Source organism: Phocoena phocoena, chromosome 5, assembly GCF_963924675.1.
Source record: "Phocoena phocoena chromosome 5, mPhoPho1.1, whole genome shotgun sequence".
NCBI lineage: Eukaryota > Metazoa > Chordata > Mammalia > Artiodactyla > Phocoenidae > Phocoena > Phocoena phocoena.
The window spans coordinates 65,987,738-66,013,274 of NC_089223.1; the positions used below are offsets into that span (position 1 = coordinate 65,987,738).

Here is a 25,537-nt window from a genome sequence, read left to right on the forward strand (position 1 = left end):
ACGTGATTTACCGGCGCCTTGGCACATGTGCACTTTCGCGATTTGATGTGTGAAAACCCAGCCGCATGTTGACGTGAGGCCAAGGAAGTGCCCCTTGCCCTCTCCATGTACCCGCATCCCAGTCAGTCCCTGCCCCTTTGCCTTTTCCAGTTTGCACTCTTACTAAGAATGGCTTCTGCTTCTCCGGTCACTAGGTGACGTTCTGTTGAATGTGAACGGGATTGAACTCACAGAGGTCAGCCGGAGCGAGGCGGTTGCTTTATTGAAAAGCACATCCTCTTCGGTGGTACTTAAAGCTTTGGAAGTCAGAGAATGTGAGCCCCAGGAAGAAGGCAGCAGCCCAGCAGCGCTGGACTTCAACCACAAAGACACGGCCCCACCTGGCAACCGGTCCCCCTCCTGGGTCATGTGGCTGGAGTTACCACGGTGAGTCCCAGCGTGACATCCTTGGGGAGGTGTGGGAGGAAACGATGATAGCTCTTAGACCACTGTTTCACTCTCTTGGTCTGATTCAGGGCACTGACATGTTAACGAGACCCAGGCTTGGTTGTGGGTCTATTTGAAAGAATTTGTGTTCCTTTTGGTAACTGAAACTGCAGCAATTCTTGGGCAGGGACGAAAGCCTGGGTGTGGAAACGCTGTTTGGCCTTCGTGGCGAGGAGGTCGTAGGGCTGCCATGTTCGATTGTGTGGGTTGTATGTGCGACAGAGAGAGGGCGCTGTTTTCACACACTCTGGAGCAGGGCAAGGTCAGCTTTTCTCAATTGGCTAGTGGCGGGCCTAGGAACTTGCATGGAGGTAAAACCAGTCTGTGGCTTCACGCCTCCAGCTCTCCGGTGGCCCCAGCTAAACCCAGAGCAACGCAGCAGCACAGTTTGCCTTTGCCCAGTTGCTGGGTCCTGTGTTGATTGAGGGCCTCAGATCACCTCTCCCTTGTTCCTACTCTTGAAAAGTCCTGGTGTAAACCTTCAGGAAGCAACTAGTTTGTCATCTCGGTGAGATGTAACTAGAGCCTTAGAGGGGAGCCAGATAAATGTTTCGGAAAGTTCAGGAAAGGATTTGAGGGCAGCCTTGCTAAATGGCTAGATACAGAAACCAAATATTCGAAGGACAAATAATTTGGGGTTTGCTCACCTGCATCAGAGAGTAAGCTCTTGGCCTTCAAAGGATTGCCTTAATAATTCCAAATGCATGACTTAAATGTTCAACATTAGAGTCACTGATGATGGTATGCTAGCAGAGGATTAAATGAATGAAAGTAGGATGTTTGGTTTTAGTACATTTTTCTCGAGGGTGGAGATAGGTTGGTCTCTCTCTCTCTGTCTCTTAACTTTAAATGAGGTTTTAAAAAACATCCCTACCTCAAATACACACTGAGATTCCCTTTTTAGCCTTCACTAGTTGATAAAATATTTTTTAAATGAGTACATCTGAAGTTCAAAACTGAGCATTGAGTTAAAAAAAAATTTTTTTTTAAATTTTCTTCCTGGGTGGAAGAAGAGAATGTTACTTTAACTAAAATCGTATGGAAAAAAAAGTTTCTGAAACTTCAATCTATTAAAATGGATCATTTAAAAACATTTTTTGTGCTTGAAAGCTACTTGTCTTATAAAACAGAGTTCCTTGCCATTCATTCATGTAAAGACAGAACAAACGTGAGATGTGTTTTACTTAGCGTACAACCAAGTGAATGGCTTTCTCTCCCTCTACCTTTGCCCTTGACTTTGGGCACAGCACTTCCCTGATCTTATCAGAAGTCCAATCTGGATTTTGCTCATTTCCTTTAGAAGAATAGAAAGTGTGAAGCCAGCAAAGACAACACTGGTTTGCAGTCCCCCTGGCAATTCTTAGTTTCCTTCATCCCCTCCTCTCCTCGTAGTAATAAGCACAGTGAACGTTCAGAGGGCACCAAAGGGTAGAGAGAGAGTGAAAGTGAGTCTTCCACCCTTGGCCCCTCAGATCCGCTCAACAGAGGCCACAGTTACCAATGACTTGTGTAATTTTCCAGGGAGTGTCTATGTCAGAGGTTGGTAAACTTTTTCTGAAAAGGGCCAGAGAGTGCAGATTTGGAGGGTCATGCTGTCTCTGTTGCCACTATTCATTTCTGCTGTTGTGGTGTGAAAGCAGCCATATAGACAGTCAATACATAGATGAATGGGCATGCCTGTTTATTTATAAAATTGGGTGTTGGGCTGGGCTGTAGTTTGCTGACCCCCAGTCTAGGTATATATGTACACACACACATACAATGGTAACATACACACTATGATGTACCATAATTTTTTTTTAATCTAAGAATATACTTTGGGTATCATTTCACATCAGTACACATCAAGCTTCCTCGTTCTTTTCTATGGCCAATAGTATTCTCTTGTATAGAAGTACCATATTGATTCAGCCAGTCCTGATAGTATTGTCGAGACCTAATTTGGTAGCGGACACTTAGGTTGTTTTCATCTTTCATAAGCAATGTTGCAAAATGAATTCATAAGGAAGGTACAGTGGTGTTCATTGCACTGTTGTTGTGTCCACTACCAATAGGAACTGGTTAAAGAAATCATGCTGTATCTGTACAACCCTGTGATAGGTTACCTGGTTATAAAACTATCTGATCACCTCTTTTTGGATTCCGTAGGCATTGCATCACTGACTTGCACTGAGTGGTAATGTGGAGAAGTGAGGCCTGTCTCATTTCTTTCCTTCTCTATGTGGCTTGGTCTTTCTACCTAATGTTCAAGATAAATGTTGTTATTTGGCGTCTTCTTTTCAGGGAGTCCAGATATGTATGTTACCTCTTTTTGTTTTATATCTTTCATTTTCTCTTGAATCCTTTTCAATTCTATTTACTTTCATTCTGCTTTCTTTGCTTGTTTTGATCTGTCCTTCATAACCCTTACTGTGTTTTCAGTAGTACATCTTTGCCTTTGTACTCACTTTCCTTTCTGTGTTATTTTTCCCTTCTACGTCTTTCTTCTCGGCCCATTTCTTCTCCTCTTGTCTTATATCTCCCCTTGAAATCTTATATCTCTGCCTTGATCTCTTTTACAGAGCCATTGTTTCAGAAGTATTTTAAATTCACAGGAATAGGGTTGGTTATAAATTTCCTTTTCTCTAGCAGCATTTCATTTCTGTGGCAGCATTTTTCTGGTGAGTGGTTTTTGTCTGTTACTGTTTTTACTGTTACTCTCCGCCTTTTCTTTTATATGTGTCTCTGGTTCATTTTTTAACCTTTGAGCTGAATTTTTCCTGGAGTGGCTGTTTGCTGGAGGTTTATAATAAAAGGAAGGAACCAGGGCCATCTTGCAGGCTGGCATTTCTGATCTTGACTGCATAGAGCCCCAAAGGTGCCAGGTTCTCCCTCACTGATGCAATACCATGGGCGTAAATGTCTCTAGTCATTTGGCATTAGTGATGTCCTAAGAGTTTCAGGCCTTAGCAAAAGTTACTTGCCTGCCGGAACCACTAGAGATTTAGGCTGCAAATAGTATATATTTTTTTAATTCACAAAGAAGACATTTCCCTCCAAGTTATACATTTACCCAGTCAAACCTTTTCCCCTTTTGCTTAACAGATTTTGAGGGAAAACTATTTGCCCTAAAGTATGATCCAGCCACTTACCTAATATTCCCTACCAGTGAAGAAAAGTGATATGTCAGCAGGTCTAGAAACAATCTCTTTTCTAGGACATTGTGATCATGTCCTCAAGTGCAGTCCAACACGTAGAATGAATGTATATGAAGAGGGTACCATTAGTATGCTGAACCCCAGTGGGTGTCAGATATAATAAACAGTAGCAGAGAGTAAAAGTAGGTTATGAAGGACAATGCAAATATGTCTCACCCTTATCAGGGATGCCTTTTGTACACCCCTGGGCAGTAGCTCCAGACATGGGCTCTAAGCTATATAAATGATCAGATGCAATTCACTTGGAGGGGATTCAGAAAACACTGAAGACCTTCTGCTTTATTCACTGTTGGCTCTCAGGGCCCACACTCCACATCTGGAAGTCTTTGAAAACATGCTCTCGTCCGGACTAGTATGATAGTGATACACATTAACTCATTTCTTCTCTTGCCTAAGTATTTAACCTTTCACTTTCCTGAACTTCATAAAGCATTTTGATGAGGATTGTCTGTATCGAAGAGCAGGGAGGCAAATATCATGGATTTTTTTTTTTTTTTTTTTTTAAGTCAAAAACTTTTACATTTTAACTATAGGACAGGGACACTGTCAAGTACATCCAAACCCGGAATAGAAATAACAACTGCAACAGTAGCTCATACTGATAGAACCTTTTCTGTGTGCCAGGCACTCTGCTAAGAGCTTTCCATGTTCTTTGCATTTTTCACTCATTTAAAGCTCACCTCAGTCCTATGATCTAGGTACTAATATTATCCCCACTTTAAAGATAGGAGACTGAAGCACAGAGTGGTTTAGTAACTTGCCCGAGGTAACATGCTAGTTAATATGCAGAACTGGGATTTGAACCAGGCTGCCTGGTTGGGATCTTAACCACTATGCAGCGTTTGGTGAGCATCCTTTAGGAGGATGTGAAGCCTATATTTAGCTTTTATAATTTGAGTCTTACCGTTTCTCTCTTTACCATAAACAAGTTCTGCAGGAGTGTAAATGCCTCAGGTTTCTATCATTCAGTGGATGTGTCGTGCACCCAGCAGCACAGTATGTATTTTTCTTCTTTGCTTAGCCTCTTAGGCCTTAAATTTCTTGCCATTCTCCTCCGCACCTCCCACCGTTACCATCCCTGTGTGATGTTTGCTAGTAAGTCACAGTCAGTCCAGAATCAAATGAGTAGCTCCTGGCAAAGTCATTTAAGGAGCGAAATTAGTCTTTTATAATTGTCCCAAACTCAGCTATATTTATGGTGGGATATGAATGCACTTTTAATGTGTTTGTTGTAATAGTGGGTGGAGCCTCCACAGGAATACCTAGTGTCTCTGTAGGTCTTTAAATGGCTCTGCTTAGCAGGCATTTGTTGAATGAAATAATCAAGAGTAGGTTCTAGGAATAGCCCTCATGGCCTTCATAATACAGTAAGCAACAACATGTCATAGTAAATTATTAAAAATTATGAATTAAAGAACTTATAATTAAAATATTATGTAGGCACAGGGTGCTTTGGGAACCTAGAAAATACACTGGAGTGAATGGTGGTATGTTTCATCTAGCTGGAGGACATAACCAAACTAGGAGAGTTAAGAATATCAGTTACTTTTCACAATCATGCTATGTAACAAACTAGCCACAAAACCTCAGTAGCAGAAAGTGAAAGTCGAAGAGGGAAGATGGAAGTGAGGCTGCCCACATCTGGAGCGTGCAGGCCAAGCCTGCAGAGCCCTGGGCCCACAGTGAGCGGCCCCTCTGATGTGCAGAATGCCCATTCCGCAGGGAACATCAGACACAGATCAGCTTCAGCTGATCCAGGCCTAGGCGTGATTGATCTTGGCTGGCTCCCTCATGCATTTGCAGTCCTTTCTGGGTCGTTTAGGTGGCTCTGCTAATCTTGGTTGGCCATGCTCCTGTGTCTAGGTTTGGCTGGCTCTGGCCAACGTCCCACTGATGATCTTATGGCTGAATCCAGAATCGGAGGGGGGCACCACAAAATTATACAATAAGTGGCACGGATGATACCGGGGAAGGGTGATGACTTGGGCCATTCATGTAATTATTTTACACAGTAAGGAAGAATGAGGAGATATTAGTTGTTTTGGACATGCTGAGGTTGAGATACCAGTGGAACATCAAGTTTGATAAACATGTCTACAGCAGCAATTCCCAAAGTTTTTTTTCAAGACCCCTACACTTATTTAGAGTATTGATGATCCCCAAGAGCTTTTGCTTATATAGGTTATACCTACTAATATATTACCTTATAAATTAATCTGAATAATTTTATTTATTAAATCATTTAAAATAATCCTTTATATATTAACATAAATAACATCTTTTATAAGAAGCAGTATTTTTAAAAATTACAAGAGTGGCAGTGTAATGATTTTTGCAAACCTCTTTAATGTTTGGCTTAATAGAAGATAACTGGACTCTCGTATCTACTTCTGCATTCAGTGTCCTGCCAGATCACTTACCACATGTCCTCTGGAAAATGTCACCATATGCTTGTAAGAAAATGAGAATGACTCATTAATGTTATGTTGAAATTTTTGTACTGGTAACATAAAAATTTTAGATGATTATTTTTATAGCTTGTCCACATGGAATAAAATATTAAGAGTCAAGGTCCAAAGTGATAATTAATGAAAAAACCCAATGGTCAAAAGGGTGAGAAATACTTAAGTTTCGAGTATTGCTCCATGTACCCATTTATATGTTTTAAAGAACGTTAAGACATATTTAATCATAACCTTGGGTAAGAAGCGCCCACCAGCTCTCCTCCAAACACTGGGCATAGGTGGGAACATAATGCTCTAGTGTCTGGGGAACAATTACCTGCTTTGAACATGAGCAGTCAGTGAGCCACTGTGTAAATGTGGTATCAAACACACCACAGCTCCTACAGGATGAATTTACTAACATCAAGTATTACTGTGAAATACAGCAAATGAATATTTTATAATAAAAATATGGTTGTTTCATTTAATGAATTATTTTTCAGCAATAATTTCAGCAAAAGAAATTATTGTAAATGATATATATGTATGACAACAGATACAAAACAAAATTGAGTTGCATTTTAGCACTACATTTTAAAGTTACCCACCAGACAAACCCAAAGCTTGTTTTACTTCAAATGGGAGTCGAAATGCCATGAAAGAAGTCATGTTACATTGATTAGCAAGGTCAGTAACAAATGTAATGACCAGCTTCATCACCAGAACATTTCTCAAGAGACGTTTTATTGGTTTTTCAAAAAAATTAGTATTTCAAGGTACAGTTTATACACAAAATCACCAAATCTTGACTTTTACCAACACTGAAAATGCTAATTGTCTTTCAAACCAGTGCCTGGACTTGGGGGATTCTGGAGTCAAATCCAGCTCCTGACATACCTCTGTCATAACCGTAACACAGTTTTGTACTTAGCCTGCACCTATGTTAACACTGATCCAACTGCCACTGAATAATAAAAGGAACAGCTTCCTCAATCAAATTTTCTGTTTTAGCTGAGGGTTCTACCCATTTACAAAAGACCTGTGGTCTTCCTCCCATTCCTGTTATAACTTGCTATTCAGTTTACTGCCAGGTTTTTCTCCTTCAGTATGAATCATTCTTACAATCTTTAAATGCACCTCAATCTCCATACAGTATATTACGTTGCCTGCATGCTTCTATATAACCTATTAAACATGTAAAACTATGTACAAACTGGTATCTTTCAAAAGTCAGAACTTCAGCCAATGAATTAATTAGGGTTACATTTAAATTTCTTCCACTGAGATATTAACCAAAGAATTTTTCCTTCATTAAAAATTATTTACATCCATAAGGAAATAAAAATATAACTGTAAGTATGCTTGAATGTGGTTCATCAGTAAAGATTTAGGCATAACTTTAATATAAGTTGAGAAATTAAATCTTTAAGCCAGAAATGATTCTTTCCCAGTAGACATATAAACAGAACGTAATAGATGGTGTCACTTTTAAAAGGGTGGTTAGCTTTAGAAAAGAGAAAAATTAGAAATTAGAAAAATTTTTAGAAAAATTAGAAAAAGCCAGCTAGGGCTTCCCTGGTGGCGCAGTGGTTGAGAATCTGCCTGCCGATGCAGGGGACACGGGTTTGTGCCCCGGTCCGGGAAGATCCCACATGCCGCGGAGCGGCTGGGCCCGTGAGCCATGGCCGCTGAGGCTGCGCGTCCGGAGCCTGTGCTCTGCGACGGGAGAGGCCACAAAAGTGAGAGGGCTGCGTACCGGGGAAAAAAAAAAAAAAAAAAAAAAAAAGAGCCAGCTAAAAGCAGAAATGTAACTGGGCTATGACACAATTTTGAATGAGACCCATCCAGTGCTATTAAGCCTAAAAAAATAATGCCAATAAAGGGAACGGGAGATGAATCACAGTAATTACTATGAGTTCGAATTAACTGCGCATTTACGTTGATTTCGTTCTATTTCAGGTACCTGTACAACTGTAAAGATGTTATACTGCGAAGAAACACAGCTGGAAGTCTGGGCTTCTGCATTGTAGGAGGTTATGAAGAATACAATGGGAACAAACCTTTTTTTATCAAATCCATTGTTGAAGGAACACCAGCATACAACGATGGAAGAATCAGGTAATAATAATGACTACTTAACAAAAAACTTATATCCAAAGATTGTGTTTTATACGTGCAAAAAGCCTGGCCCCATGTGAAATAAGGCACCTATTATATCTTTTTTTATTGGTAAGAAATTTAAAACATTTATGCAGCATTCCATTTCTAAGAAATCCAAAATGATTTGTTACTCTTGGTCCCATACAGCAACTTCCGATACTTTTAGCATTCTTTCTAAAACAAGCTGAACAACAGAATTTGAAGAATTTAAGTGAGGGAGAACCTTAATTAGAAGTACTGATAACATAATTAAAACTGACAGATGGAGCAAAAACTAGGACCACCAAAAAAAACTTGCATTAACTTCAGCTGTGGCTCAAAATGTTAATCATGTACCTTTATTTTTTTTAGATGTGGTGATATTCTTCTTGCTGTCAATGGCAGAAGTACATCAGGAATGATACATGCTTGCTTGGCAAGGATGCTAAAAGAACTTAAAGGAAAAATTACTCTCACCATTGCTTCTTGGCCCGGCACTTTTTTATAGAATCAATGATGGGTCATAGAAAAACAGGAAATCACAAATAAGCTAAGTTGAAACAATGTATTTATCTTATCGATTTTTGTATTTGAAGGCTACAATGTAAAAATATAATGTCAGGAAAAGTAGGATCTAATGAAAAGCCAATTACACCTCAGAAAATATAATTCTCAAAATAGAAACATTACCAATAGTTTTTATTCAGTGTGGAGCATTTCTCATTACTCTAGAACTTTAAGTTTATATTTTTCTATTCAATAAAAAGCTCTTAAACAGCTGACATGGTTTGTATGCCCCCACTGAATTCAAATCATACAGTTAAATTAAAATCTGGTATATGCTGAGGTCTGCAAAGGGTACATTATGGGCATTTTAAAAACAATTTCCAGACAGAGGATTTTAAAAGTGCATTGCTGAAAAATGTTCATCAAATGAGAAATAAATATTTTTCAAAAATTATATAGCTGTCTCTTAGTATGTGATACTAAGTTCATTTCTATTATCACTATTTAAAAGTTCCTAGTAATTCATTCTTTCAAAACCATGTTGCTACCATCACTGGCAAATACCTTCTAAGGGCTATCCCTAAAAATGTTCACAGAATTATATAAACTTGTACTTTCTCAAATGTAATGGGAAATGACTAATCTAAAGCTTATTTATTTTTATTCACAGTATAGCTAGTAACTGTATACAAACTCTACGTGCTGCTCAACCAATGAGCCTTGGAAGAACCATCAAGAAAGGCCAAACCAGCTTGACCTAGCTCATAAAAGATGGCTCTGAGGCAATTCAAATTTTTGTCACAGTGACGAGTATTTTGTCCATGTGCCTGCCAGAAACTACGTTTAGGGCAAGTTATTTCAGAGGTCACCCAAATGCCATTAGATTTTATTACTCTGGATAGGAAAGTTCCCCTTTAGTTTCACCATGAACCCAAATTTAGAACACTGAAACCTGCTATCAAAAAGTTGTAGTATCAGGCTTCCCTGGTGGCGCAGTGGTTGAGAGTCCGCCTGCCGATGCAGGGCACACGGGTTCGTGCCCCGGTCCGGGAAGATCCCACATGCCGCGGAGCGGCTGGGCCCGTGAGCCATGGCCGCTGAGCCTGCGCGTCTGGAGCCTGTGCTCCGCAACGGGAGAGGCCACAACAGTGAGAGGCCCGCATACCGCAAAAAAAAAAAAAAAAAAGTTTCAGTATCAAAACTGTATGAGTTCTTTAATATGCAAAGCAACAGTGCCACAGCAGTGATAAAAGACTAGTTTTAATCTCAAGACTCAGAGGTGCCTTCTGATGCATTTTGCAGTGCAACTTCTTAAGAGACTGGTATTTGATTAACTCAAGGAAACTGGCCAAGAGGGAACCTTGACCTTTATCAATCAGATATTATGTACACAGCTAAACATAGCTCTTTAAATTCCCTGCTGAGTGACTCATTCACATTACTTTCTTCGATAGTCATTACTGTCTATTTTTTAAATATTACAAGACGAAGATTTTTAACTTAACATGAAAAATTCACTCTTTTATTTTAGAAGAAAAAAGTTAACTTTCATACTAAAAGAACAAGATTAAAGGCAAATTTCTTAAACATTATCCAGAAAAATAAGATTTATAGTATCTATTTCTGGCACTACTGTACACAAAAGGCCATAACCATGCCTATTCTGCAGGTGGAGCTTCGGTGCTCTCCTGTTCAGGGGCAGGCTCGCTGCCAGCTTCTTTTCCTTCTTTGCTTCTTTTGGATTTTTTGTGCTTGTGTCTCCTATGACTGTCTCCTTCTTCACTTTCATGGCGACGTCTACTATTACTAAAGAAAAAAGAGAAAAAAGAAAGGTGTATTAAAAATGTTTAAGTAGTGACGGATCAACCTACTTTAGGTAAATTCTCGGTATAACAGTGGGTTTTAAATAATCTAATACTTTTTCTCAAACACATTTTGGGGAGTAATCATTTTTTATGTGACCTTTATGCTGATATTATATTTACATTTAATGCTCACCTTCATTAATATTTTCCTAGAACCCTAAGGACCATATACATTAGATTATGAGACCGACACACCGCCCACTATGCCAAGAGGGCCACTAGGGCCCATATACTTCATTCTAAAAGACTAATTACAAATTAGAAACTGAAGCACTAGATCAGAACAGGAAATACTTCCTAGAGCTGATTTTAGGCAAACAATAGGCATTAAAATTTAATGCTGGTTTTTTTTTTGGTGGGGGGGGGACTACAAGGCCCTGAATTTTCTTTGATTAAACTGAACATCAGTTTGTTTAATAACAATTACTACTAAAAACTGATTCATATGAGAAATCCCCCCCCCATCCAAGATAATGTAGTAAGTCTAATTCTCATATTTTTTATTCCATGCTGATTTTGGCTTATGGGCATTATAATCTGGTTAGATTTCAATATCTTTGTTGAAACCTATAAGGAACCAACTATAGTCTTCCAATTAGGAACACATATAATGCTCTAGTGGTTACTTAGAAATGTTTGCTTTTACTTCCTGAAATCAAATCAATTTCTCTTGGCTTCAAAATGATCCACTATTAAAGAGCAAACCTTCGAGAGGACTTGTGTCTGGTTTCTTCTTTCTCTCTGTGTCGTCTTTCTCTGTGTCGTTCTTCTTTCTCCCGACTTGCTCTGTGGCGCTCATAGCCTCTTTCTGCATACTCCCTGTATCTGTATCGTTCTTCATCACTGAAATCAGAATAGAAACAAGTTTTCTTGACAACTGGATTGTTGATCCTGAATGACTTCAAGCTACAAAAGACGTGACCTGAGTCCAAACCAGAAGTCCTAATGTTAGCATCTTACACAGAATAGGTGCAAAGTATATATTTGAGAGGAAAACAATGCTGCTCCCAAATTAGTACTAGATCTAATACAAGAATACAAAATATATAATGATTACACATTATGTTAAAGGGCCAAGTTCTGTGCTTTCACAGTTGTTATAGGGTAGAAATTTTATATAAATGCTGTTTTTCTTCAAAATTTGGGAGCTGTAACTGATTTAAATTTTAATCAGCGGCTTCATTTTACTTTTTAGACTTAAAAGCATGTTTGTATATCTCAGATTTCCAACCAAAATTCTTAATGATAGTTATAAAATCTTAGGCACACAGTTAAGATTCTAAAAATATATTAAAAATATTTGGCTTATGACGACATAGTCCAAGTAGATAAAGGTTCTTAAGTTTTTGAATCACATAAAGTATATATTCATCTAATGAAGTGGTATAAACATTAAGAACAGAGTGACATCAAAGCAACTTCCATTTTCCAGTGCAAATTAGAAAGCAGGCAATTGTAAACCGCCATATATTGGCATTCTTAGTAGATGTGCAAATTTATGAATACAGGCATACCTCAATGATATGAACCGTAGGTTCAGTTTCAGACCAATAAATATCACAATAAAGCAAGTCCACGAAATTTGGATTTCGCAATGCATATAAAAGTTGTTTACACTATACTGTAGTCCGTTAAGTGTACAATAGCATTATGTCTAAAAAATCAATGTACATGCCTTAATTAAGAATACTTTATTGCTAAAACATGCTAACCATCACCTGAGTCTTCAGCAAGTCAACGTTTTGCTGGTTTGAAATATTGTGAGAATCACCAAAATGTGACAAAGAAACACGAAGTGAGCAAATCCTGTTCGAAAAGTGGCGCTGATAATAAAGTATTATACTGAAAAAAAACCGCAAAAACTGAAAGAGACTGAAAAAAAAAGCAATTTCCACAATATCCACACAAAATGCAGGCAGAAAATTGCCTATGGACACACCTGAATTCTGACATCCCAATAACTTAACGCTGTCTGTGTGGTGAGGGAGGCGGGTTGGGGGGTGGAGTGAGGAGGAGGAAGCTGGAGGGAGGGGACCATGGGAACAACTTCAAATCCATATTAAGCTCTGCCTCCATTTTCTGATTTTGGAGAGAACGGACTAGTGAAACTGGGACTGATGGTAGTCATCTTTACCTCCTTAGACCTGTCTCTCCATGTCCTTTCGTGAAAATGGAGACATACTTCTGTTTTTCTCGTAATCCTTCAAGTCTATTTTTTCTTTTTGTTCAGCATAGAAGTCAACATTTTCTACATCCTAATGTCAGTAAACTCTCTTAGAATGAATAAAAATATCTTTTAGAACACTGTGTACTAAAGAGCTTTGGTTTCTAGAAATATATGTTTTATACAAATTATTAAATTAGAATTTGTACATAGCCTCAAGATGTTAAGGAATCGGAGAGAGAATAACAGGAGACAGAATCAGGTGAAAGTATAAGCCATATAAAAACAAAGCCTAACTGTGGTCTCTTAGCAAAAGTGATAATTCAGGAGTGCGACACCTAAAGCCAAGTCATATTGCTGACCAAGTTATTATTGCCTGTGATACATTTTTAATGTTATTTTAAAGAGTATTCATATATGCATATATATATGGATGATACACACACACACATACACACACACACGGACACATATATACATACACAAACACGATTTTTTTTCTAATCATAAATGTGTACTTGGTACTGGGAAGGTGGAAGCGTGTCATCAGAAAGGCAATGCACCATGACAGGCAGTGTGGAGTAGCAGGAAGAGTGCGTGCAGAGCAGGCCCAGGAACACGTCCTGACTGTTATTTCCTAAGTGTATGACCCAGGGTAAGTTACTTAACCTCTGTGAACACTCAGTTTTCTCATCTGTAAAACTGGCAACAGTCTTCTTCAGGATTGTTGTAGAACTGGCAATAACATTTATAAAGTGTTTGGAACAAGAGCAGGCCCTCAAATGGCCACTAACAGGCAGGCTCACCATCTTCATTAAATTTAATGTTAAAATTTTCAGAAGCAGAACGCTTTCTGTAAAGGTGACTGTTTCTAATAAAGTTTCTAAAGGAGAATAAACTCATGACAAACGAATATTAGCATTAATATTATCCTCTTTAAAAATGAGGTTCTTTGTAATGATTCCAACTGGATTTACCTAAAAATAACTAAGGTCAATTATCTCATAATTCATCCTTTGTAACCCTGTTTTTTCCCTCTCACCCTCACACCAATTCTTGTTAGCTCTGAGGCCTTTAAGATTCTGAAGGCAGCCATCTGATGGGACCCTTCCTACAGATGGTGGAAGATTTGGTCTCGTACACAAAATATAAAGACCGCTTCTCTGATAAGCAGCTGCAGCACAAAGGTTTCTCTGAGCCTGGAAATCATTAGAGCTCATTTCAAACACCCTAGAATGACCAGCCTTCTCTCTGGCCCACAATTAAGCGGCCTAAAAAACAGATGTTGAAACTGGTCTGTAATTTTCAAAACAATGACTCTGTAATTTGTAACAACACATACTACATGCCATATTGCTGAAATCTCAGTCTTGAGAAAAAAAAAAAGGCCTTTACTTATACTTCATTTGGATTTTCCAGAGAACACTTTATTCCTGGGATAATTCAGAACAACACAAAATTCTTCCACCTTTTTTTCCCTCTCTGGCCTTGAACTTTTAGTCAGATTTAAGTAAACATTACTCCTGATGCCCTACAGCTAGCAACATGAAAATCAAATATGGTTTAACGATTAACACTTTTAGCTTCAATAAAAATTAAGTAGCATTTGTGCATGAGCGTGTTTGAAATGGACAAAGAATTTTATAAACACTATTATTTATGCAAAGGAAAGTTACGAGCTCTAGCAAAGCAATTCATTTCAGACTTCTTTCCTATGAAGTTCTGCATTAAGCTCCTTACCTTGTGAACATGTACGTTCTAGAGATAACAATACTATCTCAAATATATTAATTTTAACTACATTAGAAACAACTCAACTTCCCAGAAAGTAATGCCCTTGAACTTAACAGAATTCATGCACTTATGTGACTGAAGTTATTAACAGCACATGTCCCACCATACAAACTCGAAACATACACTTCAACACACACACATACACACAAACATGCATGTATGTACCATACCTTTACTTATTTAGTCAATAAAATGTTACCAGGTGCCTACAGTGTGTAAGTCATATTATTAGGAGCTACAGGAAGGAAAAAGATTAATAAATCCTATGGAGTTTCTTCTTGCACTTTTTTTTACATAAAGTTTTAAACTTCTAACCAGTCCTAGATATCGTGACAATATTATATGGCTAAATCTATAACGACAGTGTATGAGTAATTCTGTATCCTCAGCACACAACTCTGTGCCTGGTACATAACAGGGACTCAAAATTGTCAGTTACGTGAGAGAGTGGCACGGACACATACACACTACCAAATGTAAAATAGCTACCTAGTGGGAAGCAGCCACATAGCACAGGGAGATCAGCTCAGTGCTTTGTGTCCACCTAGAGTGGTGGGATAGGGAGGGTGGGAGGGAGACGCAAGAGGGAAGAGATATGGGAATATATGTATATGTATAGCTGATTCACTTTGTTATACAGCAGAAACTAACACACCATTGTAAAGCAACTGTACTCCAATAAAGATGTTAAAAAAAAATGTCAGTTACATGAATGAAAGAATGAATCTGGTTCCCCACCACCCCCGAAAGAAAAAAAAAAATCAAGTACAGAAAGAGTAATAAAAACAAATGAAAAATAATAGGATTTTTAAACTACCTAATTTCAAGACTAGAAAGGATTTTAAGTAATATCTCAACCATATTTCCAGTAGACAGTATGGCTCTAGTGTTGCTTTAAATTTCTCTATGCTTCCATTTCCTCATCTGACAAATCAAAATTTAGACTGGATAACCCCTAAGGACCTTTCTGGATTAAGAAGTATATGATTACATGATCACATCTAACAAAACAAATGCTGTCTGAATCAAGCATATGCTCACATCTTGAACTGATATATTACTTCATCTCATCCAGCAAAATCAGAAAACTGTGTACCTTACATTTATCTTATCCATAAAAATAGCTGATAACAAAAAAAAGTTATCTTTAACTTATTTCATTCTACATTGTGAAGGTACCTAAATGGATATGTTAATTAGAAAGATGCCCAAATTAACGCTTTGATATAAAGGTTGATTTTTATCCATTTCAAAACCTATCTGGCTAACACAGTTTCACCGACAGTTTTCAAGACTGTTTTTTCTCTATTGTATTCACCCTCCTCCCTGATACATGTTAAGTCATTTTATTCACTGACACATTCATTATGTTCCAGGCATTACTGTACAAAGTGCTGAGGATACAGAGATGAAAAATGATAGTCAACACCCTGAAAGAGAAAGATATGCTTTAAAGAAAATACACAATATGCTTAGGGAGCATGTGAAGGAATAATTAATTCTTTCTTTCAGGTTCAGAGCTGCTCACAGAAGACAAATATGAGCTGAACCTTGAAGAATCAGTAAAAGTTTGTGAGGCAGAGAGGACAGGAATAACATGAAGAAGGGAAGTGCTAAACTATGAGGCTTTCCAGAAGAGCAAGTAGTTCAGTGTAGCTAGAGCATGCAGTATATTGCCTTGGGAGAGAACCAGGGTTAAAATATAGAAAGGTGCACTGAATTTGTGACTTACGGATCATAAAAAGAATTCTGACTTTATTCTTTATGCTAGCAATAAATGAATTCTTTCCAATGGCACAGAAAGTTTTAGGGAATCAACTTCTAGGTCCCCAACTTCCATATTTATTCTTTCCTGAACATGAACTGCCTAATGATACACCTGCAGGTAACACATAGGCCACTTCTCTGGCTAACCTCTCCTCCATCACGTTCCTGGCCTTTTACAAAAGAAAGGCATTCTTTTCACCAATTTTACTATAGTACATTATTGGCTCAGGGTATAAAAACCTTCATGGCATCAAGAAGATCTAATTTAAAATATTAGTGTCAGTAAGACCTATTTTATTCAAAGAACCATAAAGCTTCTATAGGGCTTTAGGCCTTTCTCTCTTATACATCTGTCCGCTACAAAGTATGAAGTAAGAAATGGAATATTTTGGCCTGTGTCCTGGGATGTTCTAACGTCAGATATCGTGTAGAGTAGTGTGGAGTCATAAGAATTTTCCCTGAACTAGTAAAAAAACAAAACCAAAAATTCCTTCTGAAGGAAAGCAAAACAAAGTGCTGGGGAGGCAGCACCTTATTTTGAATTCTGTGACTATTTTATCTTAGACTTAGATAGGAAATATGGATTAACTCATTTAACTGAACAGAAAAATGAAGTCAGACTTTTCTCCCATAGAAATTGGGTGTGATGTGGCTGGCTGGCTTGACAACAGAAGCTGTCTTTTACCAATTAAGTTATTTGGTAGCTATTTCCCATAAATGGAATGGGGGAAATTTGCAGCTCCAGGTTTGCATGAAAATAAGTATCAAATACACATAAAGGTGTTTCATTTTTACAGACATTTTGGAAAAGATATATTTCCATTTTCCTAACCCTTTCTAAGCACATTAAGTTGAACAGGGTACCTCTAAAATAAAGAGTATTAAGTATAATTGGTAGTCTTCTGATAAGTCTTGGTAAAGCCCTTTTGGTGTTCTTCCAAGAAACTGAGAAAACTAAAGACTTTGGAAGCAGGGTCTTTGCAGATGTAATCATCAAGGCAAGATGAGGTCAGACTGGATTTGGCTGCACCCTAACCCGAAGACTGTTATCCTTATAAAAATAGGGAAATTTGTACACAGACACAGAGAGGAGAATGCTGTGTGAAGACAGACACAGACTGGAGTGAAGCATCATCTACAAACCAAGGGATACCAAGGACTGCTAACAACCACCAGAAGTTACAAGAGAGGCGGGGAACAAATTCTCTCAAAGCCTACAAAAAGGAACTAAACCTGCTGCCACCTTGGTATCAGACCTCTAGCCTCCAGACCTGTGAGAGTAAATTTCTGTTGTTCTAGGCTAACCAGTTTATGGTACTTTTGTTGTAGCAGTCGTAGAAAACAATTTCACCAAGTAACAATCAGGTGGTTTCCAATTATCTGCTTTTAAGAAAACTGAGCCATGAGCTAATAGATTCTTAAAAATAACTTGATGACAGGTTAGTTGTGTAATTTTGACATATCGCTAAATCTTAAAGTGCTCAAATAACTTAGTGACAGAACCGCAACAAAATTCCATCAATTCTTATTTACATATTTTATGTGAACAAGGTTTCTCAATGCTTACATCTATATATTAAAAAAAAAAGAAAGAAAGAAAGAAAGAAATATAATTAATGGCAAAGCCTTTTTCCCCCTAACAGTAGTAACATTCATTCATGGATACAAATATTATTTAGGGATGGGAAGAAGCTCTTCCATCACATTAAAGAATGTAGTTATGTTAAATTATTTTTCAGAATTTGTATTATATTTATATATAAAAATAAATAACTAAAATCAAAAAAATTTTAAATACTTAATCTTATGGTCATTAATTTTTTAATACATTTTAACTTACATAGGTATGTTGCAGGGAAGATTGATAGGATGGATCAATTAAAAAAACTTTTTCAAGAAAAAAATATTTTGCATTAGAATAAAATTATTTGGGGGACGTGGCTCAGAAGTAAGAATTCAAGCACAAAAAGAAAGGCAGAATTTCCAAGGGTTACAGAGCTTGTTTATATATTTTTTAAAAATGGATAATGATGTTCAGCAAATCACTATAGTATTCTTAATCCAATGGATATATTTAATAGAGTAATGATAACTTTATTTTAAAATTGTGAGAGTTGTAACAGACTGGAAAGTATATCTATATAGCCAACTATTTATACTTAAGGTGAAAATTTTTTGATGCCAAGATAAAAATATGTGAGGGGGTATGACGTTTTCAAAATTGTTTTAAGGAAGAAATGAACAAACAAATTTGAAGACTGCTGCTTTAGGTAGTGGGAAGTCCTTATGAATAAACAGCCTTGATGCTTTTAAAATGGCTATCCTAACTACTCTTCAAGCAATCCTTTCCCAATTGTAGTGGATCTTCCATCCTGGCACTGAATATAAATTCTAAAGTGCATATAAAATACAGGTGTACAAATTACTGCACGCTGAACATACCTGTTGAAAACACTCGGCGTGGGACTATGATCACGCTCCCTCTCTCTCTCTCTGGTGCGTTCTCTTTCTCTGTCTCGATCACGATCTCGTTCTCGGTCTCTGTCTCTGTCTCTGTCTCGGTCTTTCTCTCTTCTTGAGTAATAGTCCCATTGCTTGCTGGTGTCCACAAGACTAGGCCATGAAGGAGCAGAACCAGGAAGGTGGGGAAAGGCAACTACAGAGAAAAAATAATAATAATTAAAAACAAAAGTTACGGTACCTAAAAAACAAAGAAGACCAAAAAAAGTAAACATCCCACAAAAATGCTTCACTAGATTAAAAAAAATTTATTTTATATATAGAATAGAGAAATAACATATGGTGAATACCCACAGTCTGGGTAAATACCCAGAAACAAACCTTAAAGATCTAACATATAAAGACTCTTCATTTTGCAAGGTGAACAGCAAATGAGAATTAGATACACCACAAACTTCCCAATACATCAAAAATATAAACCAGAATACATAAGGACATCTTCAAAGTGCTGAAAGAAAGTAACAATCAACCTAGAAATATGTACTCAAAATTATATTTCAAGAATAAGATTAAAACAAAGGCATTCATAAACAAAAATAAGCGAAAGTTATAAACAACAGAGTTCACCAAAAAAAACTTCTACCAGATATATGCATATTACATTTCAAGAGTAACCACTAAAAAACAGAAATAAGTATATTATTTCAAAACAATGTAGGGAAAAATAGAACCTGAAAAATTCAGTCAATTCAAAACAGAACTAGAAAGAATGGGGGTACGGGAGACAAGTGTGAATAGCTCAAAAATCACAATACAAAAGACACTGAATTAATTAATCTGTTAAGTGACAGAGATTATTGATTTGTACTTTAAAAAATTCTACCTAAATGCTGAAGATAAGAGACATAAAAAACACACAAAATGGTTGAAAGTAAAAGAATGGGAGGAAAAAAAGGAAAATACTAATAAAATAAAATAAAATACTAATAAAATAGTAATAAAATAAAACACTAATATCCCCCAATTTCCATATGAGTAGTTGTATTAAAGCAGACTCATACAAAAAGGATTACTCGGGGAAGAAAGGATGACTACTTGAAGGTGGAGGATGCAAAACTGACCAAGAAGACAGAACAAATTAAACTTCCAAATATCTAACACCTTACTTTTTACAGAGTAAAAACTAACAGAATACAGGCAGAAATAGAAAAATCCACCATGATCATGGGAGATTAACATACTCTTTCAATTACTGACACTTCAAGCAAACAAAAAAATCACTATAGATATATGAGGACCGAGCAAAATACCGCTAACAAAGTTGATTTAATGGACATAACATAGAATACTGCCCAGGGCAGGTAAAGAATACTCCTTCTTCTCACCCATATGAAACATTTATAAAAATATACTATGTACTTTCAGACACCATGTTCTCCGACCACCATACAATTTAAATTAGAAGTAAAAATTTTAAATTATGGGAAAATCATCTCCATATATATCAAATTTAAAACACACTTCTGATAACTCAGGGGTCAGAAAAGACATAAATTTAAAATAATTTAAAAACCGAACATAAACAAAAACACAATATATCAAAAGTCTAGAAATGAAAACTGTTCTAGAGGGAAATTAATCTTAAAAAACACTACATTAGAAAAGATGGAAAGTGAATGAATTAAGCTTTCAACTTATGAACCTAGGAAAAAATAGAATAATCTAACAGAAGGGAGATAATAAAGATAAAAGGAGAAATCAAGTAACTAGAAAACTACCATACAATAAACAAAGCTAAAAGTTGGTTTTTAAAGACTAGATGAATAAAACATGATAATCTTCTGACAGGATTAAGAAAAAAGAGACCTCATAAAAATTATCAGAACCAATAAGGGACTACAACTACAGATGTTGCAGAGATTAAACAATACAGAGAATATTATACACTTTAGACCAACACATTAAGTAACTCAAGAGTGAAAAGAAATCTTGACTAGTACCATAATTATTAAAGACATTAAATCCGTAATTCAAAACCTTCCCACAAGACCAGATGGCTTTTACAGGTGACTTTTACTACAGATCACTCTAATAATATACAAACTTCCAGAGAATAGGAAAAAAAGATTATTGCCTAACTTATCCCATGTGGCTTGTATAACCTTAATACTAAAACCAGTTAAGGACAGTACAAATAAAGGAGAATCACAGAACAATCTTACATATGAACTTAGTTGTCAAAATCCTAAATAAGTCAGTGTTTATTTTTAAAAATAAAAAGGTAAAATCAATCATGACCAAGTTAGGTTTACCTCAGCAAATAAAAGGTGGCTCAATATTAGAAAAATTTAGAAATCTGCCACATTTAACAGAGAAGGAAAACAGCATGATCAACTCAGAAAGCATCTGATAAAGCTCAATATCTGTTCAGTTTAAAAGCCCTTGGAAAGCAAGAAGAGATTTTCCTTATACTGACATAGGGTTTTATCAAAAACCTAAGAGTAAAAATCTAGCAGTATAAATATAAAAGCATTTCCTTTAAAAAAAAAGGGGGGGTATCCCCAGACAAGAACTCCACTTTCAGTACTTCAATATTATATGGAGATCCTAGCCAGAACAATAAGACCAAAAAAAGGGGGTTGGGGGCGGAGGGAGGTGAGGAATAAGAATCTGAAACGGAAGGAACTGCAGATGATACTGTCTGAAGAGAATTCACAGACAAATTATAGTGAGAGTTCAACAGGTAACAGGCTACAAGGTCAACATATATATTGATCAACATATATACATATAAATAAAACAAAAACCAATTATTTCTAAATATAAGCAAACACAAACAGTACATGGAGTTTAAATGAATATACCATTTATAAGAACAAAAAATAGGTACCTATGACTAAACCTAACCAAAGATGTGCAAGTGTATGGAGACAATTATAGCACTCAGCTGAAACACATTGAAGAACACCTCCCTAAATGGAGAGTACTTGTTCATACATTAACACAATGTTGTAAGGTATGAACTCCTACAAACTGTTCTAGAGCATCAATGTAACAAATAACATGGTATAGTTAAGAGAAAGGACTCTGGAGCAAGGCTACAAGGTTTCAAAGCCTACCTCTGCCACTTAATGTGTGACATTGGGAAAATGGCCTTAATCTGGCTGTTCTTAAATTCCCTAGTCCATAAAATGAGGGTCGTAACACTATGCCTGCTTTATAAGACTGTGAGGATTACATGAATTAACAGTGTTTGTCATACTGTATGCATAATATAAGCGTTAATTATTAATAAAAATCAACAGAGGGCTTCCCTGGTGGCGCAGTGGTTGAGAGTCCGCCTGCCGATGCAGGGGACACGGGTTCGTGCCCCGGTCCAGGAAGATCCCACATGCCGCGGAGCGGCTGGGCCCATGAGCCATGGCTGCTGAGCCTGCGTGTCCGGAGCCTGTGCTCCGCAACGGGAGAGGCCACAACAGTGAGAGGCCCGCGTACCGCAAAAAAAAAAAAAAAAAAAAAAAAAAAAAAAAATCAACAGAGTTTTTCATGGAACTTGCAAAGTTGATTCTAAAATAGATATGTAAGAGCAATGGCCCCAAAATACTTCTGAAGCAGAATAAGGTAGATAGATTTTGCTGAACCAGGTATCAGATTTACTACAGAACTCAAAATTAAGGTAGTGTGGCATTATTAGCACAGGGACAGTTAAATTAACCAAATGAACAATCTAGAAAGGTAAGAAACAGATCCATGCATGCAGGGAAACTTGATACACGAATGGAGAGATGACACTGTAGATCCCTCAGGAAGGATAAACAAGTAACACTGGGACCATTACATCTTTACTTCATAACGTAGGCAAAAATTAATTCCAGATGGCTTAAGAACTTACACAGGAAAAAGAAATTTGAAAACTTTTTTTGGGGAAAAATGTATTAAAGAATATCTTTGTATACTTGAGGTAGAGAAACTCATGGTTCAAATATGAACCCAATTAAAATGTGGTATGACTCTGCACAGTTGATGAAGTGTTAAAAAAAATGATACTTTTAATGTATTTGCCATAGAAAATTTCTTCTTTGAGGGGCTTGAGTATAATTATCGCTATAGTACAGAATATTTACACAGTCATAATAATGTGACTATGGTTTATTGTTTAGCTTTTAGAATAAAGTATTTGTCAGGGCACAGATAATTTTGGTTACAAGACAGAATGTTAGAAGTATAGCTGATCAAAGCAGGGAGGCAGAGGTGGAAAAAGAGGTGAAGGCTTGGAAAGACACACAGTAGTAGAGACTGATGGTACATGAAACAGAGGGTAGGTATATAAATAAAAAGAGGAAGAAAGAGAGTAATATAATTTCACTTCAGGGGAATAGGAGAGGAGTAATGATGGTAAGTGAGTAAAATATACATCCATCACACTAAGAAGATAACAGATGGTATCTAAAGTTATATAATCAAGAAATAGGGTGATAAGCCTATGTAGAAATGCCATGCAGACCATCAAAAGAACTAAAAACCATTAAAAATGTCTGTCTCTGCAGTTCTTCAATATTCCTGCAAAGATTACTTTTAAACTAGGTATTGCTTTATAAGCACAATCTTAATATGCACATCAAGAAAAATCATTGTTTTCCATCTACAGCTTAGTTTAGTAGTGTTTGAGGATGAACTACAAAATTCTAAAATAAACAAAGGTAAAACAGAATTACCAATAAAGAGGAAGTAGTATTTATCATCTTCATTCCAAGGCTTTGTTTGACTGGAATAAAGAAACCTAACTTTATTTAATTCTTGTGCTATGCTTTATCATTGTTAGTACTAAAGACATCCTCATTAAAGGGGGGAAAACCGCTCATCTCTGAGGGGGTGGTAAAGAGTGAGCAGAAAACTCTTGCTTTTTTATTAAAAATGTGCATGTATTACTTTGAGAAAAAGTTAAATGCTTAATTAGCCAGTTTTTAAAAAATGAAATCTTCCACAAGGAAACTGCGCAGGTAATCTCAAGAATAAAGTCTTATTCTTTCTGATATGGGCTATTCCTCAAGTACATCTGTACTGAAACAAATACACAGGAATTTAATGACAAAGCAGAAAATGTTAAGTGCCATAAAAAAGGTAAAAATAAATTTTAATTAATTTTATAAGTAATGCTTATCGAGTATGTACATATTACAGGTACTGTGCTGAGTCCTTTATATTCAAACTTCAATTAACAGATGTGAAAAATAACCGCCTCCAAGTGCAGAGAAGGGAAGGAACTTGGAGCTTGTTGGAGATGGGGATAATCAGAAAAATAACAGCTAATATTTGAGTGTCTATTAAATGGCAGGACTAACATGCTTCAGTGTATTCTCTCTGATCTTACGAGGAAGAATTATGCTCTCCATTTAATGGTTAAAGATCTACAAAAGTCACATAAATAATGAGAGGGGGAAGCAAGATTCCAACCCAAAGAGTATGACTTCCTGGGAGCCCAGGGGAAAAAATGTGACATAACCACTGAAACAAATAACAGAAAGACTACCTTTTGATGTGAATGAATGGAATATGTGGCTTTGAACAAGGTGGGTCTGAAGGACGGTACAAAACCCTGACACAGATACCTAGAAGGTTAACTGCAAGTATATGACTGACACAAATAGCTGATCTCTCACCAAGACTTACAAATTCTACTCCTTAAATGCCTTTGGAACCACTAATTTTCTCCATCCCCCATGGTATCCGCTGAATTCAGGACTATAAATTTCTTCCCCTGGATTACTCTAACAGTTTCTTGTTCTCCCAATCAAGCAGGCATCTCTGCCCTTCCCACCTTTCTCCCACCCTACAAATCCCCAATTTCCTCACAGTAAGTAGCCAGAATGGACGCTTTTCAAATGTAAACCTAACAATTATGCAAATCAGCATAAAACTAAATGGCTCCTCACAGCCCTCTGACTAAGGTCTAAACTCTACAGCATGGCTGTAACGCCCCACACCATTTCTTATCTCATCTCTAGATGTTCATCATATTCTCTACTCTCCAACCACACCACACTTCATTCAGTTCATAAAGCCTACCACACTCTCTCACACCCCCATGTTTCTGAACATGATTTGAACCCCAAATCATCTACACCCCACTCCAGTGGAGTGGGAGACCCCTCCATCATGCTCCTATGATACCCTCTTCTGTCACCTGGTTGTTTCCTCACTAGCTTATAATTTGTTGAAGGCAAGCAAACCTATGTCTAGTTTACTGTATCCTTAAAACCTAGTACAATGCACAGCTCTTTTAAAATAAACGAACGGATCAAGAAATCTAAGCAGAAAGTGGTATCAGAAGGCCTTAGAAGGGATAAAGTTGTCAAGAGTGAACATGAAAAAGAACCTGCCAAATGATCTAGAAGAAAAGATAAACCAGTGAGGGGGAAAGATGAGAAAGAGGTTAGTCAGATACCGTGAGTTAAGAAACAAAAAAGATTATGGACAGTGAAGATCGACAATTTGGTGACAAATCCTAAATCCTTTTGGGAAAAGGCAAGGGACAAATATCCCCGTTGTGTCACCATTTGTTAATTTTTAAAAATATGGCTGGTAAAGAAATGAAAAGTATTCTGTTAAGTAATCTGGAATATATGTAAGACCTAGTTATTCCTGTAGTAAATATTTTTTAATTGCTCTGTAAGATAGTACTTTAAACCATGGAAGTATGTTTCTATTGTTTTA

General features: G+C 36.9%; 2 protein-coding genes across 50 annotated transcripts in view; one reads left to right on the forward strand and one right to left on the reverse strand.

Moving 5' to 3' along the window:
- LNX1 (ligand of numb-protein X 1) overlaps positions 1-9,227 on the forward strand; it is a 136,419-nt gene extending 127,192 nt beyond the window's left edge. For both annotated transcript variants that reach the window (XM_065877398.1, XM_065877399.1), the window contains 3 exons: positions 195-426; positions 8,087-8,245; positions 8,639-9,227. In XM_065877398.1, coding sequence (XP_065733470.1) covers positions 195-426; positions 8,087-8,245; positions 8,639-8,774 — 527 coding nt within the window. In that variant the 3' untranslated portion in view covers positions 8,775-9,227. The remainder of the gene's footprint in view (positions 1-194; positions 427-8,086; positions 8,246-8,638) is intronic.
- A 1,038-nt stretch (positions 9,228-10,265) lies between these two features.
- The window catches only part of FIP1L1 (factor interacting with PAPOLA and CPSF1), a 65,154-nt gene continuing 49,882 nt past the window's right edge, over positions 10,266-25,537 (reverse strand). For 29 of the 48 annotated variants that reach the window (XM_065877517.1, XM_065877513.1, XM_065877497.1 and 26 more), the window contains 3 exons: positions 18,806-19,019; positions 11,344-11,481; positions 10,432-10,579 (listed from right to left, as the gene is read on the reverse strand). In XM_065877517.1, coding sequence (XP_065733589.1) covers positions 10,432-10,579; positions 11,344-11,481; positions 18,806-19,019 — 500 coding nt within the window. Of the gene's footprint in view, positions 10,580-11,343; positions 11,482-18,796; positions 19,020-25,537 lie in introns of all 48 variants that reach the window. The other 19 variants (XM_065877514.1, XM_065877509.1, XM_065877487.1 and 16 more) reach the window with 6 other exon arrangements.